Consider the following 22,567-nt stretch of genomic DNA (forward strand, 5'->3'; position numbering starts at 1 on the left):
AGAGTGGTCAGTTTGATCAACTTTATACTAATGTTAAATCAGCTTCGACACAGTTGTTTTCGACAGTTCGCGTTTACTCGTTAGAGGGCGTTGAAAAAGGCTAAAGACCGCTGCATTTCGGTGAACGTTTTAGACACTGAATCGGGCTAGCGGTGAGAACCGTCATATATCAGTGCACCAAACCCAGCAACTGACGTTACCCGTTTATTTACACTGCGTTAGATACCTTTCAGAGCCGTGTACGCTCTCTGGCGACTGTAGCAAATCACGTATAAGTATTCTGTGAAGTAAAATATCGCGTGCGAGTCGGACAGGAATTTGAACCACTTCGTTAAGAGAAGTTAGAGAAAACCACCGAAATGTGGTCACAAGAGCAGAAAGAACCGATGAGGACCACCAAAGCTCTGACGGTTGGACTGCTCCTAACAGCGATGTTTAACAATGCACAGAGCCAGCACGGACCGTGCTTTGAGTGCGAGGATTATCGCAATTCCCACCCAAGATCTCATCCCTATATAAAGGTTCGTCACTATATAACATACAGAAAGAAATGTCTTCTTTTCCAAAGGTATATTTCTCATTCCGTAGTATATTGGTAAACATATCAGGACGATGTGATTAAGAAACATTTATGCAGACCCAATACTTATATAAGTAACGAATTAGGGCGAACGTCGTTTAACCTAAATGTTAGATAGTTCAACGAATCATTAATTAATAACTTGTCTCAGGGTTCTCCAAGTAAAACATGGAGTATTATTGTTTCCTAATCTAGATTAGTTCCCACTATATCCACTATGGGGAATTAAACCCCAGATTTTAGTGTTGTGGTTCGTCAAATTAACGCTGTCCCATTCTGGGGATTGTAAAGTAGTCTAGAATATTTGTTGCTAGGCTTAGTGAGCTTGTCATAAAGTTAACCTAAGTTCGGTGTCGGTTTGTGGGCCTGTAGCACTTACTTCTTAGCGTTACAATGTGTCATATGTTGTCACGATGTAAATATTATCAAGATAAGTGTAAGTATCTGTATCTGCATCTCCCTGATCGTATCTTTATATACACCATTCTGTCTGTAGTGTCTTTATCCATATCCTTCTGTTTGTAGTGTCTTTATCTATATCCTTCTGTCTGTAGTGTCTTTATCCATATCCTTCTGTTTGTAGTGTCTTTATTCATATCCTTCTGTTTGTAGTGTCTTTATTCATATCCTTCTGTTTGTAGTGTCTTTATCCATATCCTTCTGTTTGTAGTCTCTTTATCCATATCCTTTTGTCTGTAGTGTTTTTATCCATATCCTTTTGTCTGTAGTGTCTTTATTCATATCCTTCTGTTTGTAGTGTCTTTATTCATATCCTTCTCTTTGTAGTGTCTTTATTCATATCCTTCTGTTTGTAGTGTCTTTATCCATATCCTTCTGTCTGTAGTGTCTTTATCCACATCTTTCTGTCTGTAGTGTCTTTATCAATATAGTTCTGTCTGTAGTGTCTTTATCCATATTATTCTGTCTGTTGTGTCTTTATCAATATCGTTCTGTCTGTAGTGTCTTTATCCATATTATTCTGTCTGTTGTGACTTAATCCATATCCTTCTGTCTGTTGTGTCTTTATCCATATCTTTCTGTCTGTAGTGTCTTTATCCACATCTTTCTCTCTGTAGTGTCTTTATCAATATCGTTCTGTCTGTAGTGTCTTTATCCATATCTTTCTGTCTGTAGTGTCTTTATCCATATTATTCTGTCTGTTGTGTCTTTATCCATATTATTCTGTCTGTTGTGTCTTTATCAATATCGTTCTGTCTGTAGTGTCTTTATCCATATTATTCTGTCTGTTGTGACTTAATCTATATCCTTCTGTCTGTTGTGTCTTTATCCATATCTTTCTGTCTGTAGTGTCTTTATCCACATCTTTCTGTCTGTAGTGTCTTTATCAATATCGTTCTGTCTGTAGTGTCTTTATCCATATCTTTCTGTCTGTAGTGTCTTTATCCATATTATTCTGTCTGTTGTGTCTTTATCCATATCTTTCTGTCTGTAGTGTCTTTATCCATATCCTTCTGTCTGTTGTGTCTTTATCCATATCCTTCTGTCTGTAGTGTCTTTATCCATACCATCTGTCTGTAGTATCTTTATCCATATCGTTCTGTCTGTAGTGTCTTTATCCATATCTTTCTGTCTGTAGTGTCTTTATCAATATCGTTCTGTCTGTAGTGTCTTTATCCATATCTTTCTGTCTGTAGTGTCTTTATCAATATCGTTCTGTCTGTAGTGTCTTTATCCACATCGTTCTGTCTGTAGTGTCTTTATCAATATCGTTCTGTCTGTAGTGTCTTTATCCATATCCTTCTGTCTGTTGTGTCTTTATCCATATCGTTCTGTCTGTAGTGTCTTTATCCATATTATTCTGTCTGTTGTGTCTTTATCCATATCCTTCTGTCTGTAGTGTCTTTATCAATATCGTTCTGTCTGTAGTGTCTTTATCCATATTATTCTGTCTGTTGTGTCTTTATCCATATCCTTCTGTCTGTAGTGTCTTTATCCATATCTTTCTGTCTGTAGTGTCTTTATCCATATTATTCTGTCTGTTGTGTCTTTATCCATATCCTTCTATCTGTAGTGTCTTTATCCATATTCTTCTGTCTGTAGTGTATTTATCCATATCGTTCTGTTTGTAGTGTCTTTATCTATATCCTTCTGTCTGTTGTGTCTTTATCCATATCCTTCTGTCTGTAGTGTCTTTATCCATACCATCTGTCTGTAGTATCTTTATCCATATCGTTCTGTTTGTAGTGTCTTTATCTATATCCTTCTGTCTGTTGTGTCTTTATCTATATCCTTCTGTCTGTAGTGTCTTTGTCAATATCGTTCTGTCTCTAGTGTCTTTATCTACATCTTTCTGTCTGTAGTGTCTTTATCAATATCGTTCTGTCTGTAGTGTCTTTATCCATATCTTTCTGTCTGTAGTGTCTTTATCAATATCGTTCTGTCTGTAGTGTCTTTATCCACATCTTTCTGTCTGTAGTGTCTTTATCAATATCGTTCTGTCTGTAGTGTCTTTATCCATATCCTTCTGTCTGTTGTGTCTTTATCCATATCCTTCTGTCTGTAGTGTCTTTATCAATATCGTTCTGTCTGTAGTGTCTTTATCCATATTATTCTGTCTGTTGTGTCTTTATCCATATCCTTCTGTCTGTAGTGTCTTTATTTATATTATTCTGTCTGTTGTGTCTTTATCCATATCCTTCTGTCTGTAGTGTCTTTATTCATATCCTTCTGTTTGTAGTGTCTTTATCCATATCCTTCTGTCTGTAGTGTCTTTATCCACATTTTTCTGTCTGTAGTGTCTTTATCTACATCTTTCTGTCTGTAGTGTCTTTATCAATATCGTTCTGTCTGTAGTGTCTTTATCCATATTATTCTTTCTGTTGTGTCTTTATCAATATCGTTCTGTCTGTAGTGTCTTTATCCATATTATTCTGTCTGTTGTGACTTAATCTATATCCTTCTGTCTGTTGTGTCTTTATCCATATCTTTCTGTCTGTAGTGTCTTTATCCACATCTTTCTGTCTGTAGTGTCTTTATCAATATCGTTCTGTCTGTAGTGTCTTTATCCATATCTTTCTGTCTGTAGTGTCTTTATCAATATCGTTCTGTCTGTAGTGTCTTTATCTACATCTTTCTGTCTGTAGTGTCTTTATCCATATCCTTCTGTCTGTAATGTCTTTATCAATATCGTTCTGTCTGTAGTGTCTTTATCCATATTATTCTGTCTGTTGTGTCTTTATCCATATCCTTCTGTCTGTAGTGTCTTTATCCATATTATTCTGTCTGTTGTGTCTTTATCCATATCCTTCTGTCTGTAGTGTCTTTATTCATATCCTTCTGTTTGTAGTGTCTTTATCCATATCCTTCTGTCTGTAGTGTCTTTATTCATATCCTTCTGTTTGTAGTGTCTTTATCCATATCCTTCTGTCTGTTGTGTCTTTATCCATATCCTTCTGTCTGTAATGTCTTTATCAATATCGTTCTGTCTGTAGTGTCTTTATCCATATTATTCTGTCTGTTGTGTCTTTATCCATATCCTTCTGTCTGTAGTGTCTTTATCCATATTATTCTGTCTGTTGTGTCTTTATCCATATCCTTCTGTCTGTAGTGTCTTTATTCATATCCTTCTGTTTGTAGTGTCTTTATTCATATCCTTCTGTTTGTAGTGTCTTTATCCACATCTTTCTGTCTGTAGTGTCTTTATCTACATCTTTCTGTCTGTAGTGTCTTTATCAATATCGTTCTGTCTGTAGTGTCTTTATCCATATCTTTCTGTCTGTAGTGTCTTTATCAATATCGTTCTGTCTGTAGTGTCTTTATCTACATCTTTCTGTCTGTAGTGTCTTTATCAATATCGTTCTGTCTGTAGTGTCTTTATCCATATCTTTCTGTCTGTAGTGTCTTTATCCATATCCTTCTGTCTGTTGTGTCTTTATCCATATCCTTCTGTCTGTAATGTCTTTATCAATATCGTTCTGTCTGTAGTGTCTTTATCCATATTATTCTGTCTGTTGTGTCTTTATCCATATTCTTCTCTCTGTAGTGTCTTTATCCATATTATTCTGTCTGTTGTGTCTTTATCCATATCCTTCTGTCTGTAGTGTCTTTATCCATATCTTTCTGTCTGTAGTGTCTTTATCCATATTATTCTGTCTGTTGTGTCTTTATCCATATCCTTCTATCTGTAGTGTCTTTATCCATATTCTTCTGTCTGTAGTGTATTTATCCATATCGTTCTGTTTGTAGTGTCTTTATCTATATCCTTCTGTCTGTTGTGTCTTTATCCATACCATCTGTCTGTAGTGTCTTTATCCATATCATTCTGTCTGTAGTGTCTTTATTCATACCGTCTGTTTGTAGTGTCTTTATCCACATCTTTCTGTCTATAGTGTCTTTATACATATCGTTCTGTCTGTAGTGTCTTTATTCGTTCCATCTGTCTGTAGTATCTTTATCCATATCATTCTGTTTTTAGTGTTTTTATCTGTATAATTCTGTCTATAGTGTCTTTATCCATATAGTTCTGACTGTAGTGTCTTAATTAAATCATTCTGTTTTTAGTGTCTTTATTTATATCATTCTGTCTCTAGTGTCTTTATCCATATCCTTCTGTCTGTAGTGTCTTTATCTATATCCTTCTGTCCTTAGTGTCTTTATCCATATCGTTTTGTTTGTAGTGTCTTTATCTATATCGTTTTCTCTACCAATTGTAAGAATGTTTATTTCTTGTTAAAACGGTTTAAATAGATATTTTTACATTCGTTACATGAATATATATATATACACACAATGTCAGTAATAACAAACTATATTCGTTTTAAAAGTGGTCAGCAGTGTTTCTCTGTCTTTATAAAGACCATTTAGAACAAAAACAAAGAGTTGTTGTAATTAGAAAACAAAGGTTATGGAAGTTCCTAACTTCGAAGTGACACATTAGAAAGATGACAACATTTTAACAACTTGTTGTTTGTTCTTGTTTCACTGAGATATGAGCGCCACTCTTATGTCGCACCCATCAGCCCAAATTAGTTTCTGCACAATTGGATCACTCCCACTTCTTGGCCACAGCTAGACAGTTATAAAATAAATTGGCAGCTATATAAAATTCCGCTTATACCATAGCAGAATTCCCTTTAAGATCACTAACCAATCACGTTAACGTTAGCATCAAAATATTTTAACACTCTCACGTAGAAGAAAGCTGTTCCACTGAAAGTGTACACCAGATGAGCATTGATTTACCGACAGATGTATTAACTACCTCAAGATTGTGAACAAGTGAAAGTTTCACAGACATTCAGTTGGATCGTTAGGAACTCAAGATTGTGAACAAGTGGAAGTTTCACACACCTTCAGTAGGATCGTCAGGAAATCAAGATTATGAACAACTAGAAGTTTCACACACCTTCAGTTGGATCGTCAGGAACTCAAGATTATGAATAAGTGGATGTTTCACACACATTCAGTTGGATCGTCAGGAACTCAAGATTATGAACAAGTGGAAGTTTCACACACCTTCAGTTGGATCATCAGGAACTCAAGATTATGAACAAGTGGAAGTTTCACACACCTTCAGTTGGATCGTCAGGAACTCAAGATTATGAATAAGTGGATGTTTCACACACATTCAGTTGGGTCGTCAGGAACTCAAGATTATGAAAAAGTGGATGTTTCACACACATTCAGTTGGATCGTCAGGAACCCAAGATTGTGAACAAGTGGAAGTTTCACACACATTAAGTTGGATCATCAGGAACTCAAGATTATGAACAACTAGAAGTTTCACACACATTCAGTTGGATCGTCAGGAACCCAAGATTGTGAACAAGTGGAAGATTCACACACCTTCAGTTGCATCGTCAGGAACTCAAGATTATGAACAACTAGAAGTTTCACACACATTAAGTTGGATCATCAGGAACTCAAGATTATGAACAAGTGGAAGTTTCACACACCTTCAGTTGGATCGTCAGGAACTCAAGATTGTGAACAAGTGGAAGTTTCACACACATTCAGTTGGATCATCAGGAACTCAAGATTATGAACAAGTGGAAGTTCCACACACCTTCAGTTGGATCGTCAGGAACTCAAGATTATGAATAAGTGGATGTTTCACACACATTCAGTTGGGTCGTCAGGAACTCAAGATTATGAACAAGTGGATGTTTCACACACATTCAGTTGGATCGTCAGGAACCCAAGATTGTGAACAAGTGGAAGATTCACACACCTTCAGTTGCATCGTCAGGAACTCAAGATTATGAACAACTAGAAGTTTCACACACATTAAGTTGGATCATCAGGAACTCAAGATTATGAACAAGTGGAAGTTTCACACACCTTCAGTTGGATCGTCAGGAACTCAAGATTGTGAACAAGTGGAAGTTTCACACACATTCAGTTGGATCATCAGGAACTCAAGATTATGAACAAGTGGAAGTTCCACACACCTTCAGTTGGATCGTCAGGAACTCAAGATTATGAATAAGTGGATGTTTCACACACATTCAGTTGGGTCGTCAGGAACTCAAGATTATGAACAAGTGGATGTTTCACACACATTCAGTTGGATCGTCAGGAACCCAAGATTGTGAACAAGTGGAAGATTCACACACCTTCAGTTGCATCGTCAGGAACTCAAGATTATGAACAACTAGAAGTTTCACACACATTAAGTTGGATCATCAGGAACTCAAGATTATGAACAAGTGGAAGTTTCACACACCTTCAGTTGGATCGTCAGGAACTCAAGATTGTGAACAAGTGGAAGTTTCACACACCTTCAGTTGGATCATCAGGAACTCAAGATTATGAACAACTAGAAGTTTCACACACATTCAGTTGGATCGTCAGGAACCTAAGATTGTGAACAAGTGGAAGATTCACACACCTTCAGGAACTCAAGATTATGAACAACTAGAAGTTTCACACACCTTCAGTTGCATCGTCAGGAACTCAAGATTATGAACAACTAGAAGTTTCACACACATTAAGTTGGATCGTCAGGAACTCAAGATTATGAATAAGTGGAAGTTTCACACACATTCAGTTGGATCGTCAGGAACTCAAGATTATGAACAACTGGAACTCAAGATTATGAACAACTAGAAGTTTCACACACATTAAGTTGGATCATCAGGAACTCAAGATTATGAACAAGTGGAAGTTTCACACACCTTCAGTTGGATCGTCAGGAACTCAAGATTGTGAACAAGTGGAAGTTTCACACACATTAAGTTGGATCATCAGGAACTCAAGATTATGAACAACTAGAAGTTTCACACACATTCAGTTGGATCGTCAGGAACCCAAGATTGTGAACAAGTGGAAGATTCACACACCTTCAGTTGCATCGTCAGGAACTCAAGATTATGAACAACTAGAAGTTTCACACACATTAAGTTGGACCGCCAGTAAACTGTTAAAAAGACTAGGACTCCACTTTAGTTTTTTTTAACTCAGCTTCCCTAGATACTGACAAGAAGAGTATCGTGGTCAAGTACAACTTGAGATTAGACCAGTTGTGACTAAGGTTTAACGAGCTGGGATTACGTGTCCACGGGTTCGTATTTCGAGACTCATTGCCACAAAAATGAGCTCCGAACCTTGGAACTGTACGTATACTATAAAATGAAATGTCAAATCCTATTTTTCCGCCAGAAAAGAGCAGACCAATAGTTAAGTGGTTATTAACGAACTTGTTTTGTTTAGTGTGATAGGCTACAGGAACAACTATGCACAGATTATCCATTGTGTAGCTCAGAGCGAAAATTCTGAAAAAAACAAACAGAAAAAAAAGCTTTTTAGAATTGCACTTACTGTCTGCTGTCCGGATGATTAACCTCGTGGCGTGACTTAATTTTAAACTAATGTTTAGATTAGGTGTTCTTATCAAACCGTAAGTTCCTCTATATAGAACGATAAACTTCGGAACTGTTTCTTCATTGCGCTTCTAATTTTTAACGTTTTAAAAGGGAAAAAGAAGGAATGCGAATTTAAAAACAATTCTTTATTCGCTCTTTAGGATCAGATACACGATTCTGGAAAGATGGGAGTCAGGAGTCCGAATTTTTGTGGGCCTAGTTGTAAGGATGCGTGTAATTCTTAAGAGATACCTTAATAATTATATCAACTTTATCAATACTGTTTTACAAATAACACTTTACTGAATGGTGCAAATCATTATTTCGTATTTTAGATCTTGACAAACCGAGGAACAAACGTTCTGTACTTGTTTGTGTTGTTCTTATCATTAACAAATGGAGGATAGGGGTCCTTACTCCGACTTGTACTTTAAGGATAACAGTTTAATTTAGGTTTGATTTTCTGGGGTCAGGTTTGTCTCTTCCCGAAAATGATTTATAAATCAGAATTATATATACATACATACGCTCTTCCGTAACTATGTGTTACACTTAATATATTTAAATATCATACGAACATAAGAAACCACTATAAAGTATTGAGTTTTAGTTCTTATAATGTTTAGTTTTTGGTTGTTGTTGTTTTTTGGCTAGTTGTTCATTAACTGGTTATTAGTTAATAAATAATAATAATGTTATTCATTAATAACTAAACCTAAATGATCGTATATACCAGTTTTTCAATATTTTTCAGTACCTTGGACCTTAAACTGCCACGGACTACTGTAGTCCAAGTACAACGATCATCAATTATGGACGAATATTTTATCAGTTTTTTTTTTTTTTAGTTTGCTCGGTTGAGCATGATTAGGTACTTCGAGATTCTTGTAGTAGCACACTCTTGACACCAATATATTTTATGTGGTGTCTGTCTCCGGTATCATATATAACAAATACAGCTCAATTTTTATATCATAGACGACGAAACGTGGGGGGGGGGGGATTGAGGGCACGTGTTCCTACTTTGTTTTGCAAAATGGTAAAGTGCCCTTTAGAAAATAACCAACAAAAAATTATAACATTGAAATATACAGCGATTTTAGTAAAACGGCATGTTAAGCCTAAAAATGTTAGACGGGTTGTAGACGTTAACGTTCATGGTGGCTCGATTAAATCTGGATTTTTTTTTGACAGATTAGCAAAAAATGCGATTAGTAAACTTCGAGGTTTGTGACCCTCGAAATCCAAAGCGTTTCTTCCGGTTGAAGCAGCAGTTCATTAGTTATCAGTTTATAATGTAAGAAATGGAAGCCGTTAATTAAAAACTCAGACGTTTTGATTTAAAGAAAGTGTCTTTGATTACGTTGGTTTAAAAAGGCAAAATCTGATGATACGCACTGCCACGAGAGATTACAATGGAGATCCATACCATTAATGGATGATGCACCTCAACAAAGGTTGTTTTTTTTTTTGCTTTTTTAGATTGAAAGTTAAGTAGATAAAGTGCTTTCGTACGTTGAATGTGTAAAGTGTTATATATATATATTTATTTTTACTGAACCATAGATATAATCAGAACCCATGTTAAAAAGTTTTCGTAACTGCACAGCCGTCCAATTTTTGATCTCTGAGATGTGCGGTATCCAGTAGCACGCACTGATGCAAAACATAGCTCGGCTTTGCTAAGGTACAATTTGTATGACGTGCTGCGATTGGTTTCTCAAAATCTACTGAGCCAATAAGATTCATTCATTCACAGCTGCGAAGACGACATATATATAAATTCTGTGGACGACCCGTGAGCCCCTCCTATCATTCTAACCAAATATAATTTAAATTTGTTTTATTTTTTATTTTTAAAAGTCAGAAACTGTTATTTCTGAATAATATTTTCATGTAGACCTTTGTCTTGGTCGAAATATTAGTAAAGTTGGGAAAGTTGTTTTAAAGACAAGTTGAAAATATTATAAATTATAAATATATTATAAATGACCAGAATCCAGATGTATATCATAAAAATATATCCGGCCCGGCACGGCCAAGTGTGTTAAGGCGTTCGACTCGTAGTCCGAGGGTCACGGGTTCGAATCCCGGTCGTACCAAACATGCTCGCCCTCCCAGCCGTGGGGGGCGTTATAATGTGACGGTCAATTCTACTATTCGTTGGTAAAAGAGTAGCCCAAGAGTTGGCGGTGGGTGGTGATGACTAGCTGCCTTCCCTCTAGTCTTACGCTGCTAAATTAGGGACGGCTAGCGCAGATAGCCCTTGTTTAGCTTTGTGCGAAATTCAGTAACAAACAAACACACTTTTTAAAGCTACACGGAAAGTTTAAATAAAACGACTTGGAAACCTCGAATGCAATCTATGAGAGTTGTTATGTATTTCTCCATCAAAAGAACATTTATCTATAGAACCAATGTTTATGTTATTATATATATATTTTAGTTTATCACACATTCATCTACAGATTTAACGTTAGTAACTTTATATATTATTTCTAACTAAAACACTTTTTGTGTATAGAACCAATATTTACGTCATGTTATATTTTTTTCCATCTATGTCACGCTTGGTCAAATATACAAAGTTTATACCATAATAGATTTTTCATCAGTAACTTTTCTACCCACAGAGTCTATTAAGTTCTACTTAAATAGAGCAACACAATAAACGACCATCGTATGTTTTTGTTATCATGATACATTTATTAACCGGACAGTGAAAAAATACATTGCTCGCCATGTTTATACAACTTGCGAGATATTATTGTTCATATAAATTCCGTATTATCTAAATTTTGGGGCAAGTGTGTGGGATCTTAATACCATCATTACTATCTTTCTACTAAACGAGGTAAAATTCGGGTTTAAAAGGTATTTATTATGTCGGGCAACTTTGTTTTACCCAGTATTGACTCCGATGTTCAACTTTGTGTATTCAGGTCAGAGGTCGGTGCTCTTACCCATGCCATTGCCCACCGGGTAACCCTATTTGTCCGGAAGGTGTGGCTGTTGTCACGGACGGTTGCGGATGTTGCCCTGTTTGTGCTCGTCAACAGGGAGAAACCTGCGACAAAGTGAACATATGTGATCATAACAGAAAACTACACTGTTTCTATCCAACAGCTCTTGCTACCACGGGAATATGTAAAGGTAAGATCGTGTCGTCACTATAGCAACCTCCAGTGTTTTGTTGGTTAGGGAAAACGGTGTAGTTAGGCTAACTAGCGTATGTAAGAAGACTTTAAAATTTGTTGGTTTCAACCCTTTAAAGTTACATTGAGTACAAAGAAAAGAGAAAGCTACAATATGAGTCAACTGTCTTATTTTCAATATATTTCTTTTTTCAAGTTTGAAAATAACAATAAAGGAAGTAATTAATAAATATATTTTTTTGGTTTATAAATACAAAACATTAAATAGCATTCATTTTAAAATACGTCAGGAAGATATGTATTGGCTTACTTACGTATTTACTTTAATTTGTTGAAAGTCATAGGAACTACTTTTTGTGAAACCAGTACACTTCCTTTTTAGTGTTATCCTTGCACAACAGCTTCCTGCGTAGTTATAATTGTTGTCGTCATTTCCGTTTAGGGTTAACGATACACAAAAGCATCCCATGACTGTCATAGTTGTTACCTACACTCTGGTAACCCGGATACTTAACAAGATGTGATTGGTTTATAGTAAACGTTAACAGTTTTTTTTTTTTTTTACAAAAGCAAATTAACGACATAGTTAAAGAACTATGAAAAAACTTGGCAAATAGCGTAGCTGCGATTTTCGTAAGCGAACAAACTGGTCAGTGAAATGGAAAAGTAAAACTGAAAATAATATGGTATATGATTAGAAAAACGGTATTTATCACCAGTTTTTATACAGATTAGGTATTTAGAGGTATGTCTTTGTTCCATACTCTCAGGTTTTATCAGTTTCGTGACTCACCAATCGCTCTGCAATTTATAAAGTTTCGCGATACGCGTGGAACTCTTCCCTATATTACACATTATTCTTGTAAAAATAAGTGGATTATACAGTGAAACATTAATATAAAATAAGGAGAAACGACTCAACGTTACGCGTAAGGGAGATGATCAGAAATGGATTTCATTCATGTCACTGGTGTTTCGCCATTTCTGCTCAGGGCCCGGCATGGCCAGGTGGTTAAGGTACTCGACTCGTAATCCGAGGGTCATGGGTTCGAATTCCTGTTCCACCAAACATCCTTTCAGCCGTGGAGGCGTTATAATATTTTTGCGGTGGGTAGTGATGACTAGCTGCCTTCCCTCTAGTCTTACACTGCTAAATTAGAGCGCAGATAGCCCTCATGTAGCTTTGCGCGAAATTAAAAAAAGCATATAAAACAACAACAAATTTCTGCTCAGCAGATACAAGAGTAAACATTCATTGAAGAATAGAAAACAGTATCATAGGTGTCGTAGTAGTAGTAGGTTCCTTCTGGAAGGTGTTGGTTCTGTTATATATCTCATGGAGTTATTATTTTATACGAATGATTTCATGTGTAGTCAACGTATTTGATATACATCTATATAATACGTGTATTCAGATATAGGGTAGGGTGTAACATAATTTAGGTTAACTTCGAAGTGCAGTATGTAATTTTAAAAGCCCTGTAAGCTGTTGTTGTTTTGAATTAAGCACAAAGCTACACAATGGGCTATCTGTGTTCTGCCCATCACGGGTATCGAAACCCGGTTTTTTGCGTTTTAAGTCCGCAGACATACCGCTCAGCCACTGGGGGGCGCTCTGTAAGCATAGACAAAATAGTATATGTTAAAACATCAACCGTACCAAATATACATTAGTTATCGCCGACGAGGGTTTTCGTTAAACACCAGGACTTATCATCTGGGCTGGAATATTGCGTGTTTGCAGTTTAGCACAAAGCGATACCATTGGGACGTGGTAGACACAACATGGATACGAGCGCTGCACAGCCGTTTTCAGGTTCAACACTTTTCAAAATGCGAATCAACTTGAGCGAGTGAGCTGTAATTATTATAAATTATAAAAATCATTTAGAAATGAGGATTATTTATTATATTGTAACATTGTTTTTTTTTGTCTTATTAATAGTAATTATTTCTATTTTTATTTGACTTCACTATACTGTTTAAGAGAACTTTTAATTTTTTTATTAAAAGCAAAGTAAAAATACGAAAGAAATTGTTCAACTTTTCAAACATTTTTTTATAACCTGTCTGAACGTGAATAAATTTTCAGTGAAGGAAGGTATAGGTTGCCAAATTGGAAGTGTGACTTACACGGACGGAGAAACCTTCAAGTTGGACTGTAAAACCCAGTGCACGTGCCAAAACGGGACATACGGGTGCGTGTCCTTGTGTCCCCACGAGAACGTTCGACCATCAGCTAAGTGTCGGAATCCTCAACTTGTACCAGTGACCGGAGCATGCTGTCGGGAGTGGCTTTGTGATCAGAGTCTGAGCGAGAGTAACATATTTTCCGTCTTGTTTCTTTGTTGAATAAGAGATCGAATATTTACAACGTTTTGTTTTTATTAAATGAACATGTTTTGTTTTTTGTTTTTGAATTTCGCACAAAGCTACTCGAGGGCTATCTGTGCTAGCCGTCCCTAATTTAGCAGTGTAAAACTAGAGGGAAGGCAGCTAGTCATCACCACCCACTGCCAAACTCTTGGGCTGCTCTTTTACCAACGAATAGTGGGATTGACCGTCACATTATAACGCTCCCACGGCTGAAATGGCAAGCATGTTTGGTGCAACCGGGATGCGAACCCGCGACCCTCAGATTACTAGTCGCACGCCTTAACACGCTTGGCCATGCCGGGTCTATTAAATTAATATGTTGTATTAAGTTGATTATTTAAGTTCAAACGTCCACCACCAGGAGTCACTGATTTTTTTTTTTTTTTTTCTAAGAAGTAAACGAAAGAAATAACTATAAACTTTTGTATCGTTTGCTAACTAATGAACGAGCTCCCACCCCGGTGGTAACGAAATAGAATCTTCTAATCCCAACACAGAAAACAAATCAATAATGATTACTGTGACACAGTTTGGGAGCTCAAAAAAAAAAGCTGTTTCATTTATTCGTGTCTCCAATAGGTAATAATGCACTGAAACTAAGGGGAGCCGAGCCAATATGAAAAGAGTTTGTGTGTTTGTTGTTAAGCACAAATCTACATAATGGGCTGTTGCGCCATCAGTCAGTCAGTACTCTTACCTTTGAGACAGCATGGCACTCCATAGAAGAGCAGTTAAACTCAATGGATTAATTTGGAATGGTATTTGAAAACGTGTATTGCCGTAAAGAGAATAATGCACGTGTTCGCGAGCAAGGCACGCAGAATGACTATTAAAGTGCTGTTACACAAATTAAATCGATATAAATATTTATAATGGAATTTTGGTTCGGGGAATTAGTTCCTTGTGGAATGATATGTTGACAGATAACGAAGGATATTATAAAATATTGATGCCAATTGATGCGAAATGTGCTTTCGTTGCTGTAGATTTAAGGTTAAACTATAGGACGGGTAAAGCCCAGTGTTTAGGGCACTTGACACGCAACCTGCGGGTGGCGAGTTCGTATCCTGTCGCCGAACATGCTCGTTTTTTAGAGCTGTGGGGTGGTATAATGCTAAGGTAAATTCCGCTATTAATTGGTAAAGAATAGTCCAAGATTTGGCGAGGGGTGGTGCTGGTGTGCACTAGCTGCTTTCCCTGTAGTTTGTCACATCTAGGTCAGAGGCAACTGGCGCATATATCTCTAGAGATGGTTTGCGCGAAATTGAACAAAAACAAGCAAATTGTATAATGCTGTATAATTCACTATTTGCACTACGTCCACCGTGAGAAATCGAACTCCAGATTTTAGTGTTGTGAGTTCGTTAACTTTCAGAGGACGAAACATATCAGGGGTATTTTGTTAGATGTAAAACTGTCTAAAATATCCAGATAGCTACAAGCCAGCTCGGAAGTTTCTAGAAAATGTATATATAATTTTATTTATATGGAATGTTTTAAAATTTTTCTACACTTACGTAGAATGCAGTATCGGAACTAAATATGCAAAACGGTGATGCGTGATTTTCACGCTAATAGAATACTCAAAGAAATAAGTTAGTTTGGTTTGAATTTCGCACAAAGCTACTCGAGGGCTATCTGCGCTAGTCGTCCCTAATTTAGCAGTGTAAGACTAGAGGGAAGGCAGCTAGTCATCACCACCCACCGCCAACTCTTGGGCTACTCTTTTACCAACGAATATTAGGATTGACCGTCACATTATAACGCCTCCACGACCGAAAGGGCGAGCATGATTGGAGTGACGGGGATTTGAACCCACGACTCTCGGATTACGAGTCTTGTGTTTTAACTGCCGATCCGAGAAGCAAGTTAGGTTATTATCTCTACACCAGGTATTCATAGGGATAAATAGTAGTTTATTTGTTCAAATAAATTGTTGCTTTAAAATTGTAACTGACATGTTATTGTGAAACATAATAAAACAATATTGAAGATAGACACGAAAATGGCCTGCAGTTCGAAACGTCGATAGAATATTTAGATCAATATTACTTACAAATGTCGTACTATTTGTATTTTACCAATGTGAAAGCGTAATAACCTAATACACACTTATATGCACTTGAACTCGAGAGAATAATTGTGACTTCAGTGCAAACAATGTGGAATTCAAAAAATAAACACTTCACGTTAAAAAAGAATTGTGATTGTGAAAATGTGGAATTCAAATATGATGCACTTCACATTAACATAACATTAATGAATCGCTAGTTATGGGTGAAATGATTCTAGAGGAAACATTCTTTGGTTTTTGAATATGTCTCTAGGGGTGTTATTTGTTTGTTACTTAAGAGCCATCTGCACTAGCCCTCCATGATTTATAAATGATATATTAAAGAGAAGGCAGCTATTTAACACCGTCTACCGTCAACTTTTGAACTACTCTTATCCCAACCAAAGGTGGGATTGACTGATACATTATAGCGTCCCTTTGGCTGAAAGGATGATCATGATGGTGGGTGATGCTATTTGAATCCACATTCCGCGAGTTGAGTATCCTAACCAATAGTCATACAAGACTCCAAGAAAGTTTCACGAGCATATTAGGTTAGTGTTTAAATATGGGAAGCATTGTTTTATAGTTACAAAAAGTATTTAAATATGGGAAGCATCGTTTTATAGCTACAATAACAGACATGATATGAACAATGTTCATTTGGAACAATGAACCAAAATGGCTGAAATACTAAAGTAGCGAGCCCGGCATGGCCAAGCGTGTTAAGGCGTTCGACTCGTAATCTGAGGGTCGCGGGTTCGAACCCGGTCGCGCCAAACATGCTTGCCCTCCCAGCCGTGGGGGCGTTATAATGTTACGGTCAATCCAACTATCCGTTGGTAAAAGAGTAGCTCAAGAGTTGGCGGTGGGTGGTGATGATTAGCTGCCTTCCTTCTAGTCTTACACTGCTAAATTAGGGACGGCTGCGCAGATAGCCCTCGATTAGCTTTGTGAGAAATTAAAAAACAAACACACTAAAGTAGCATTACAAGCGTACCACCCCTGGACAAATAAGAGATGTGGACTATGTTTATTTAATGCTCATTGGTCAGAAATGTCCACCATAATTATTTGACTTGACACCTGCTAGTAACTAGTTTCAGTTTTTTGGGTTTTCAGTAGTTATTTTTAAAATAGTACTTCGAAATGCAATATTCAATACATCTGTCAGAACAGACGTGGTAATATAAAACCCACGCTACAGTGCTGTGCCTAGTGGCATTTCCAGAAACTACGTAAAGCACTTCGTCCTATATACCGATTCACGTACTAGAACTGACTTCAGTTAAAGTTTTAGTACCTCCTCCAGCCGTCTTTAGAATACATTTTTTGTTTTACTTCAGGTGAGTTTCTCGTCATTTTACCATGTTTGTCCTGGACGATATACTGACGACAAGTGCTAAATATTAAACGTGAATTAATTGTCCTAAGGATAAAGATAACATTAGGCTGTAATATATGTAAATAACGGCGAAGCGTGTTTTTATTGGCTTTTTTTATGCGGATCGCTGGTTCGAGTCTTGTCACCGAGAGTGCTACTTCTTTCAAACATGATGAATCATAATGTGACGATCGAACGCAGTTTTCGCTAATAACGGAATAACTCAACAATTAGGGTTGGATGATATTGATTGGATGAAATTTCTCTCGTTTCTCGCTTATAAATTCAGGACGAATAACTCATGTAGTCCTCATGTAGTTCTACGCGAAACTCAACAATCAAACAAATACAGTACTTTTTCCTTTGAGTGTTTTTTAACTAACTATTACTAAAATCGTTGGTTGGATGCACAACTGAGGATAAAGCGACTGATAGATTAAGATAAATGTGACGATAAAAACAGAAAAAAAAAAAAAACTGAGAATTTACATTTGAGTTTAGATCGAAACCAAAACCTAAGTTAAGTGACTTTACTTTCTTTTGATTCAGACAGAAAAGGAAACTGCACTCGATACTCTACAGTATGGAGCCCATGTTCGGTGACCTGTGGCGTAGGAGTATCTTTTAGAGAGACGAACGACAATAATGAGTGCCTTTGCGGAGGGACACAAGATTATGTCAACTGCGACCTTGTGAGACTGTAACCATGGGAACAAACACAAAAACACTTTTTCGTCGTAGTCGAGTAAGAATATCTTTTTAAATTTCTTATCATTTACGGCTCAGTGCTTTCTTATACCAATGTTCATTTCTTGTTTACAGTGGTCCTGTTGCATTGCATATATATTTTTATTAGCACTTTTATTTACTAACTTATGTATACAGTATTGATACCTAATGTCTTTAGGCCTCGTATCTGTTTCAAATGTCAGTGCTACTGAATATGTCTTTCATATAACACTAGGTAAGATTACAAGGCAGTGTTACCATAGCTCTGATGCCGTTCAGTAGACTTGAACTAATTTATTTAAAATGTCAGAGCAGGTTCTATATGTCGTTGGATGTCTAACTATTGTATTGACCATCATGTCCAGTACTGATTAGATTATCTAACAATGTGCCTCTAATCACAGCGTCACCACCATTGTCGGAGTACCATTAGGAGTGCCTTTCCTGTCCACCTCGAAGACAACGGAAATTGTACCACCCTCAAAGCTTATTATTTTAAATTCTGTGGAACATGTCCCCAGTATCGATGTTGTCAGCCACAGCTGTCCACTACGATCAAAGTTCCCTTTCGTTGTGGTCAGCTAGACGAGAAAGGCGAAGAGTTGGTTTCCAAGAACGTAATGTTCCTAGCAAGATGTGAATGCACAGACGTTTGTTGAATAATGTTTATGATGTCAACAAAGAAACGAGAACTCGTCCTGTGAAACTAGATTTTGGTTTACGTGATACACCCTCTGAAGACAAGTTTCTTGTCAAATTCGTAGATGTGTATCTCTAGACGTAACAATTGCCTTCTGATCAAACACATGTAATTCAAAGACCGTGGAGAAACAATATTAACCACGTGGTTATAATACGTAGATTCTTGTGAAACAATATTAACCACGTAGTTAATAATACGTAGCTTGTTGTGAAACAATATTAATCACGTGGTTATAAAACGAAGATTGTTGTGAAACAATATTAACCACGTGGTTATAATACGTAGATTGTTGTGAAACAATATTAACCACGTGGTTATAATACGAAGATTGTTGTGAAACACTATTAACCACGTGGTTATAATACGAAGATTGTTGTGAAACAATATTAACCACGTGGTTATAACACGTAGATTGTTGTGAAACAATATTAACCACGTGGTTATAATACGAAGATTGTTGTGAAACAATATTAACCACGTGGTTATAATACGTAGATTCTTGTGAAACAATATTAACCACGTGGTTATAATATATAGGTTGTTGTTAGATGATATTAATCACGTGGTTATAATACATACATTGTTGTAAAACAATATTAATCACGTGGTTACTGTACAAGGATTGTTGTGAAACAATATTAATCACGTGGCTATAATACAAGAATTGTTGTGAAACAATAATTGTTTTTTTTAGTTTTTGAATTTCGCACAAAGCTACACGTGAAACAATAATAATCACGTGATTATAATAATAGATTGTTGGGAAATAATAAAAGTCACGTGGTTACTGCACAAGGATTATTGTGAAACATCATTTACTTAAGTCAAGAATCATATATTAATACTTATTAAGACTGCTAGAAACAATACATTTTTAATAAACGCAACGTCTTCCACTTACAACGGCTTTAAAGGAACTCGGAAGTTAATGACCGAAGCTAAGCCTTATGGGTTAATGAAGTCATGTGGAGAGCGAACAATCGGAGATTTCATACTTCTAGTCTTGCGAATGTCAAGAAACCAGAGAACTCACATCATTTAGAAAAATCTTAAACAGAGGGAGCTTGTGAAGCCAAACTTATAGTGATGTTTGGCGGAGAACAAGTGAAATTATATTCTCGTAATGTTGACTTTTGAGTTTGTATTTCCAATCGTGTGGACACTGGAAAAAACGTGAACTTGTACTTCCACTCATGTGGACATTGGAAAAGTGTTAAGTTGTATTTCCAGTCATGTAAACATTGGAAAAAACGTGAACTTGTACTTCCAGTCATGTGGACATTGGAAAAGTGTTAAGTTGTATTTCCAGTCATGTAAACATTGGAAAAAACGTGAACTTGTACTTCCAGTCATGTGGACATTGGAAAAGTGTTAAGTTGTATTTCCAGTCATGTAAACATTGGAAAAAACGTGAACTTGTACTTCCAGTCATGTGGACATTGTAAAAGTGTTAAGTTGTATTTCCAGTCATGTAAACATTGGAAAAAGTGTGAACTTGTACTTTCAGTCATGTGGACATTGAAAAAGTGTAAAGTTATTCTTCTAAACATGTGGACATTAAGAACGTTTGAACTCTTAATTCTGGCCACACAGATACCAGATAATCTGTAAAGTCAGGTCATTAGTCACATGACTCTTGCAGAACTTGCAGATTTAAATCTATAGTCATTGAGATATTGGGAACCCTAAAGTTTCTGTGTGTTTTCTTCACTTTATTCCTGATGACGTACGTGTGAAACATATTACTTATAATAATCGGTCGTTAACAAAGAGTGAACCAGAAAATAGTGTTGAAAAGTTGACCACCTACATGTCAGTTTCCAATAAACATAACTGGATTAACCCCAATAGAAATTAAATATTTATCATATCATAAATCTTTACGTTCAACACCAGTACTGGCTGGTCATTCGTTTTAATACTGACTCTTTATTAGGCCTAAATTTGTTGGTCCCACGTGCCCAATGAAGGTTAATATAGAGTTAGTATATGTAACCACTTAGGACCACGTGACAAGCCAGTTTTCTTTCTCTATTATTAGATATGTACTAGAAGTTAGGGTTAGTTAAGTGCCTCATGTTAACTAGAATATATTCATTTCAAGAAATTCACAGTAAATGTATCCTTTAGTTCTATTTCTTTGTATGTGCTGAAACTATAAATATTCTTTAGAAGAAAATTGAATCAATATTTACATGTGTTCATAACGAAACCAGTGTTAACTGACTAATATCTTGGTTAGGTTGTGCGTTTCTGTTTTTAATGAAAATGAAATAACAATATTTATATTAGGAAGAACTTGTTTGTTTTGAATATGGTTGTCAAGGAAATTTAACTTTAAACGTTGGGGTGTTTAGATTGTGTTTTGTTAATTAGAATACTACCAATGATGGAAAAACTCGGTTCTAAAGAATATTAAAACTGTTGGGATAAACTTGGAAGTAAAGGACATAACTTGGTAGTGAAGGACATTAAAACTGTTGGGAGAAACATGGTAGTAAAGAACATTAAAACTGTTGGATTGTAAATGTACTTATACTTTGGTTATAAATAAAACAACCACACGTTGAACTCCCAGAAAAGGTTGTTGTTATTCCTATGATAAACACATATATTAAATTTCGATACCATAATTAAGCCCATCCCACCTTATATAAGTTTTCCACGTAGTAAATCCGCTGTCTTAAGTTAACTCACATGAAGGAAATCTACCTTAACGTAACGCGTCTTCTGCTAATGAATTCCTGTTTTTTTTTCCTTTTTAAAATGACGAGTCATAAAAATTTGCCGGGTGTGGCTCTGTGGTTAACGTGCAGACTGGAGAGTCCATGGTTCGAGACGCCATGTCGTAACACATAATACGCACTTTAAGTAGTGTAAAACGCTGCAGGGAAGTGTATATGCGTCAGTTTCTTCATATAACTTGTTATAGTAGTTTAAAACATCTGTTATGACACGAACTCGGTAACAAAGAAGAGAATCGAATGGATGCTTGGAACAATGTTTTGCTCGTACTGTAAAATTAGCCTCAGACAGATACGACTAAAGTTAATCACGTGACTAGCCTCTTTGTGTTTCACGAGTGCTATACGAAACGTTAGAAACGGTAAGGGTTTTATTATAATAACAAACAAAGTTATGTCATGAAAACTTTGTGTTTTCCCTTATACACACTTATTTGGATTGCACTTGGAAGTCATTGTATCCGGCTAAAAGTTATTATTACAAACATTAAACACTATAAACAATAGTTTATTCATCTAACTTGATAGCATTTTACAGTAATTAGCAGTTTGTCAGCATTTATTGGAATGCGCGTCGTGAAAAGTACAGTGCGCATGCGTCATATCATCAAACTGTGGTTGTATCTTCAACCATTTTAGATTATATAGTTTTTAATTCCGAACATCAATGGTGGATGATGTACTCTTCCTGTCTTCGTCTGTCCGTATTCAGTAGGTTTACGAGCTAAAAGCTGGGGTTCGATTCCCTGCGGTGGACAGATTATAGCACAATTTTTCACTAAAGAGCCAACCTAAACAGAAGAGAACACGAGAGGTTTGTCGAAAACCCAAATTCAGTTATCTCATGTTTTCGAAGTTAATGGATAGTTTATAAACAAATGTAAAGGTTTGCTTTCTGTTTACAGTTAATGAATTAAAGAAGACAGACACTTTATTGTAATGTTCTGTCTACATGGTAAAAGCCAAACCTCGGCCTCAAACAAGTTTACAGTTGACCGTGAACCTTCTCAGGACTTTTTC

General features: G+C 36.3%; 1 protein-coding gene across 1 annotated transcript; it reads left to right on the top strand.

The window, feature by feature from the left end:
• Nucleotides 1-148: 148 nt before the first annotated feature.
• On the top strand, nucleotides 149-20,482 carry LOC143228759 (CCN family member 4-like). The gene is made up of 5 exons (XM_076460079.1): nucleotides 149-521; nucleotides 11,346-11,556; nucleotides 13,651-13,878; nucleotides 17,921-18,116; nucleotides 18,505-20,482. The coding sequence occupies exons 1-4, from the start codon at nucleotides 360-362 to the stop codon at nucleotides 18,073-18,075; spliced, it is 756 nt and encodes a 251-aa protein (XP_076316194.1). The 5' UTR covers nucleotides 149-359; the 3' UTR covers nucleotides 18,076-18,116; nucleotides 18,505-20,482.
• The last annotated feature ends 2,085 nt before the right edge of the window (nucleotides 20,483-22,567 follow it).

This window comes from Tachypleus tridentatus, chromosome 10 (assembly GCF_004210375.1).
Source record: "Tachypleus tridentatus isolate NWPU-2018 chromosome 10, ASM421037v1, whole genome shotgun sequence".
Lineage (NCBI taxonomy): Eukaryota > Metazoa > Arthropoda > Merostomata > Xiphosura > Limulidae > Tachypleus > Tachypleus tridentatus.

Bases quoted from the DNA above. Each gene is read 5' to 3' on its own strand.
- LOC143228759 (XM_076460079.1), top strand. From the start codon at position 360: ATGTGGTCACAAGAGCAGAAAGAACCGATGAGGACCACCAAAGCTCTG. The intron at 522-11,345 runs GTTCGTCACTAT...TTGTGTATTCAG, and splicing joins GATCTCATCCCTATATAAAG to GTCAGAGGTCGGTGCTCTTA. The intron at 13,879-17,920 runs GTAACATATTTT...CTTTTGATTCAG, and splicing joins TGATCAGAGTCTGAGCGAGA to ACAGAAAAGGAAACTGCACT.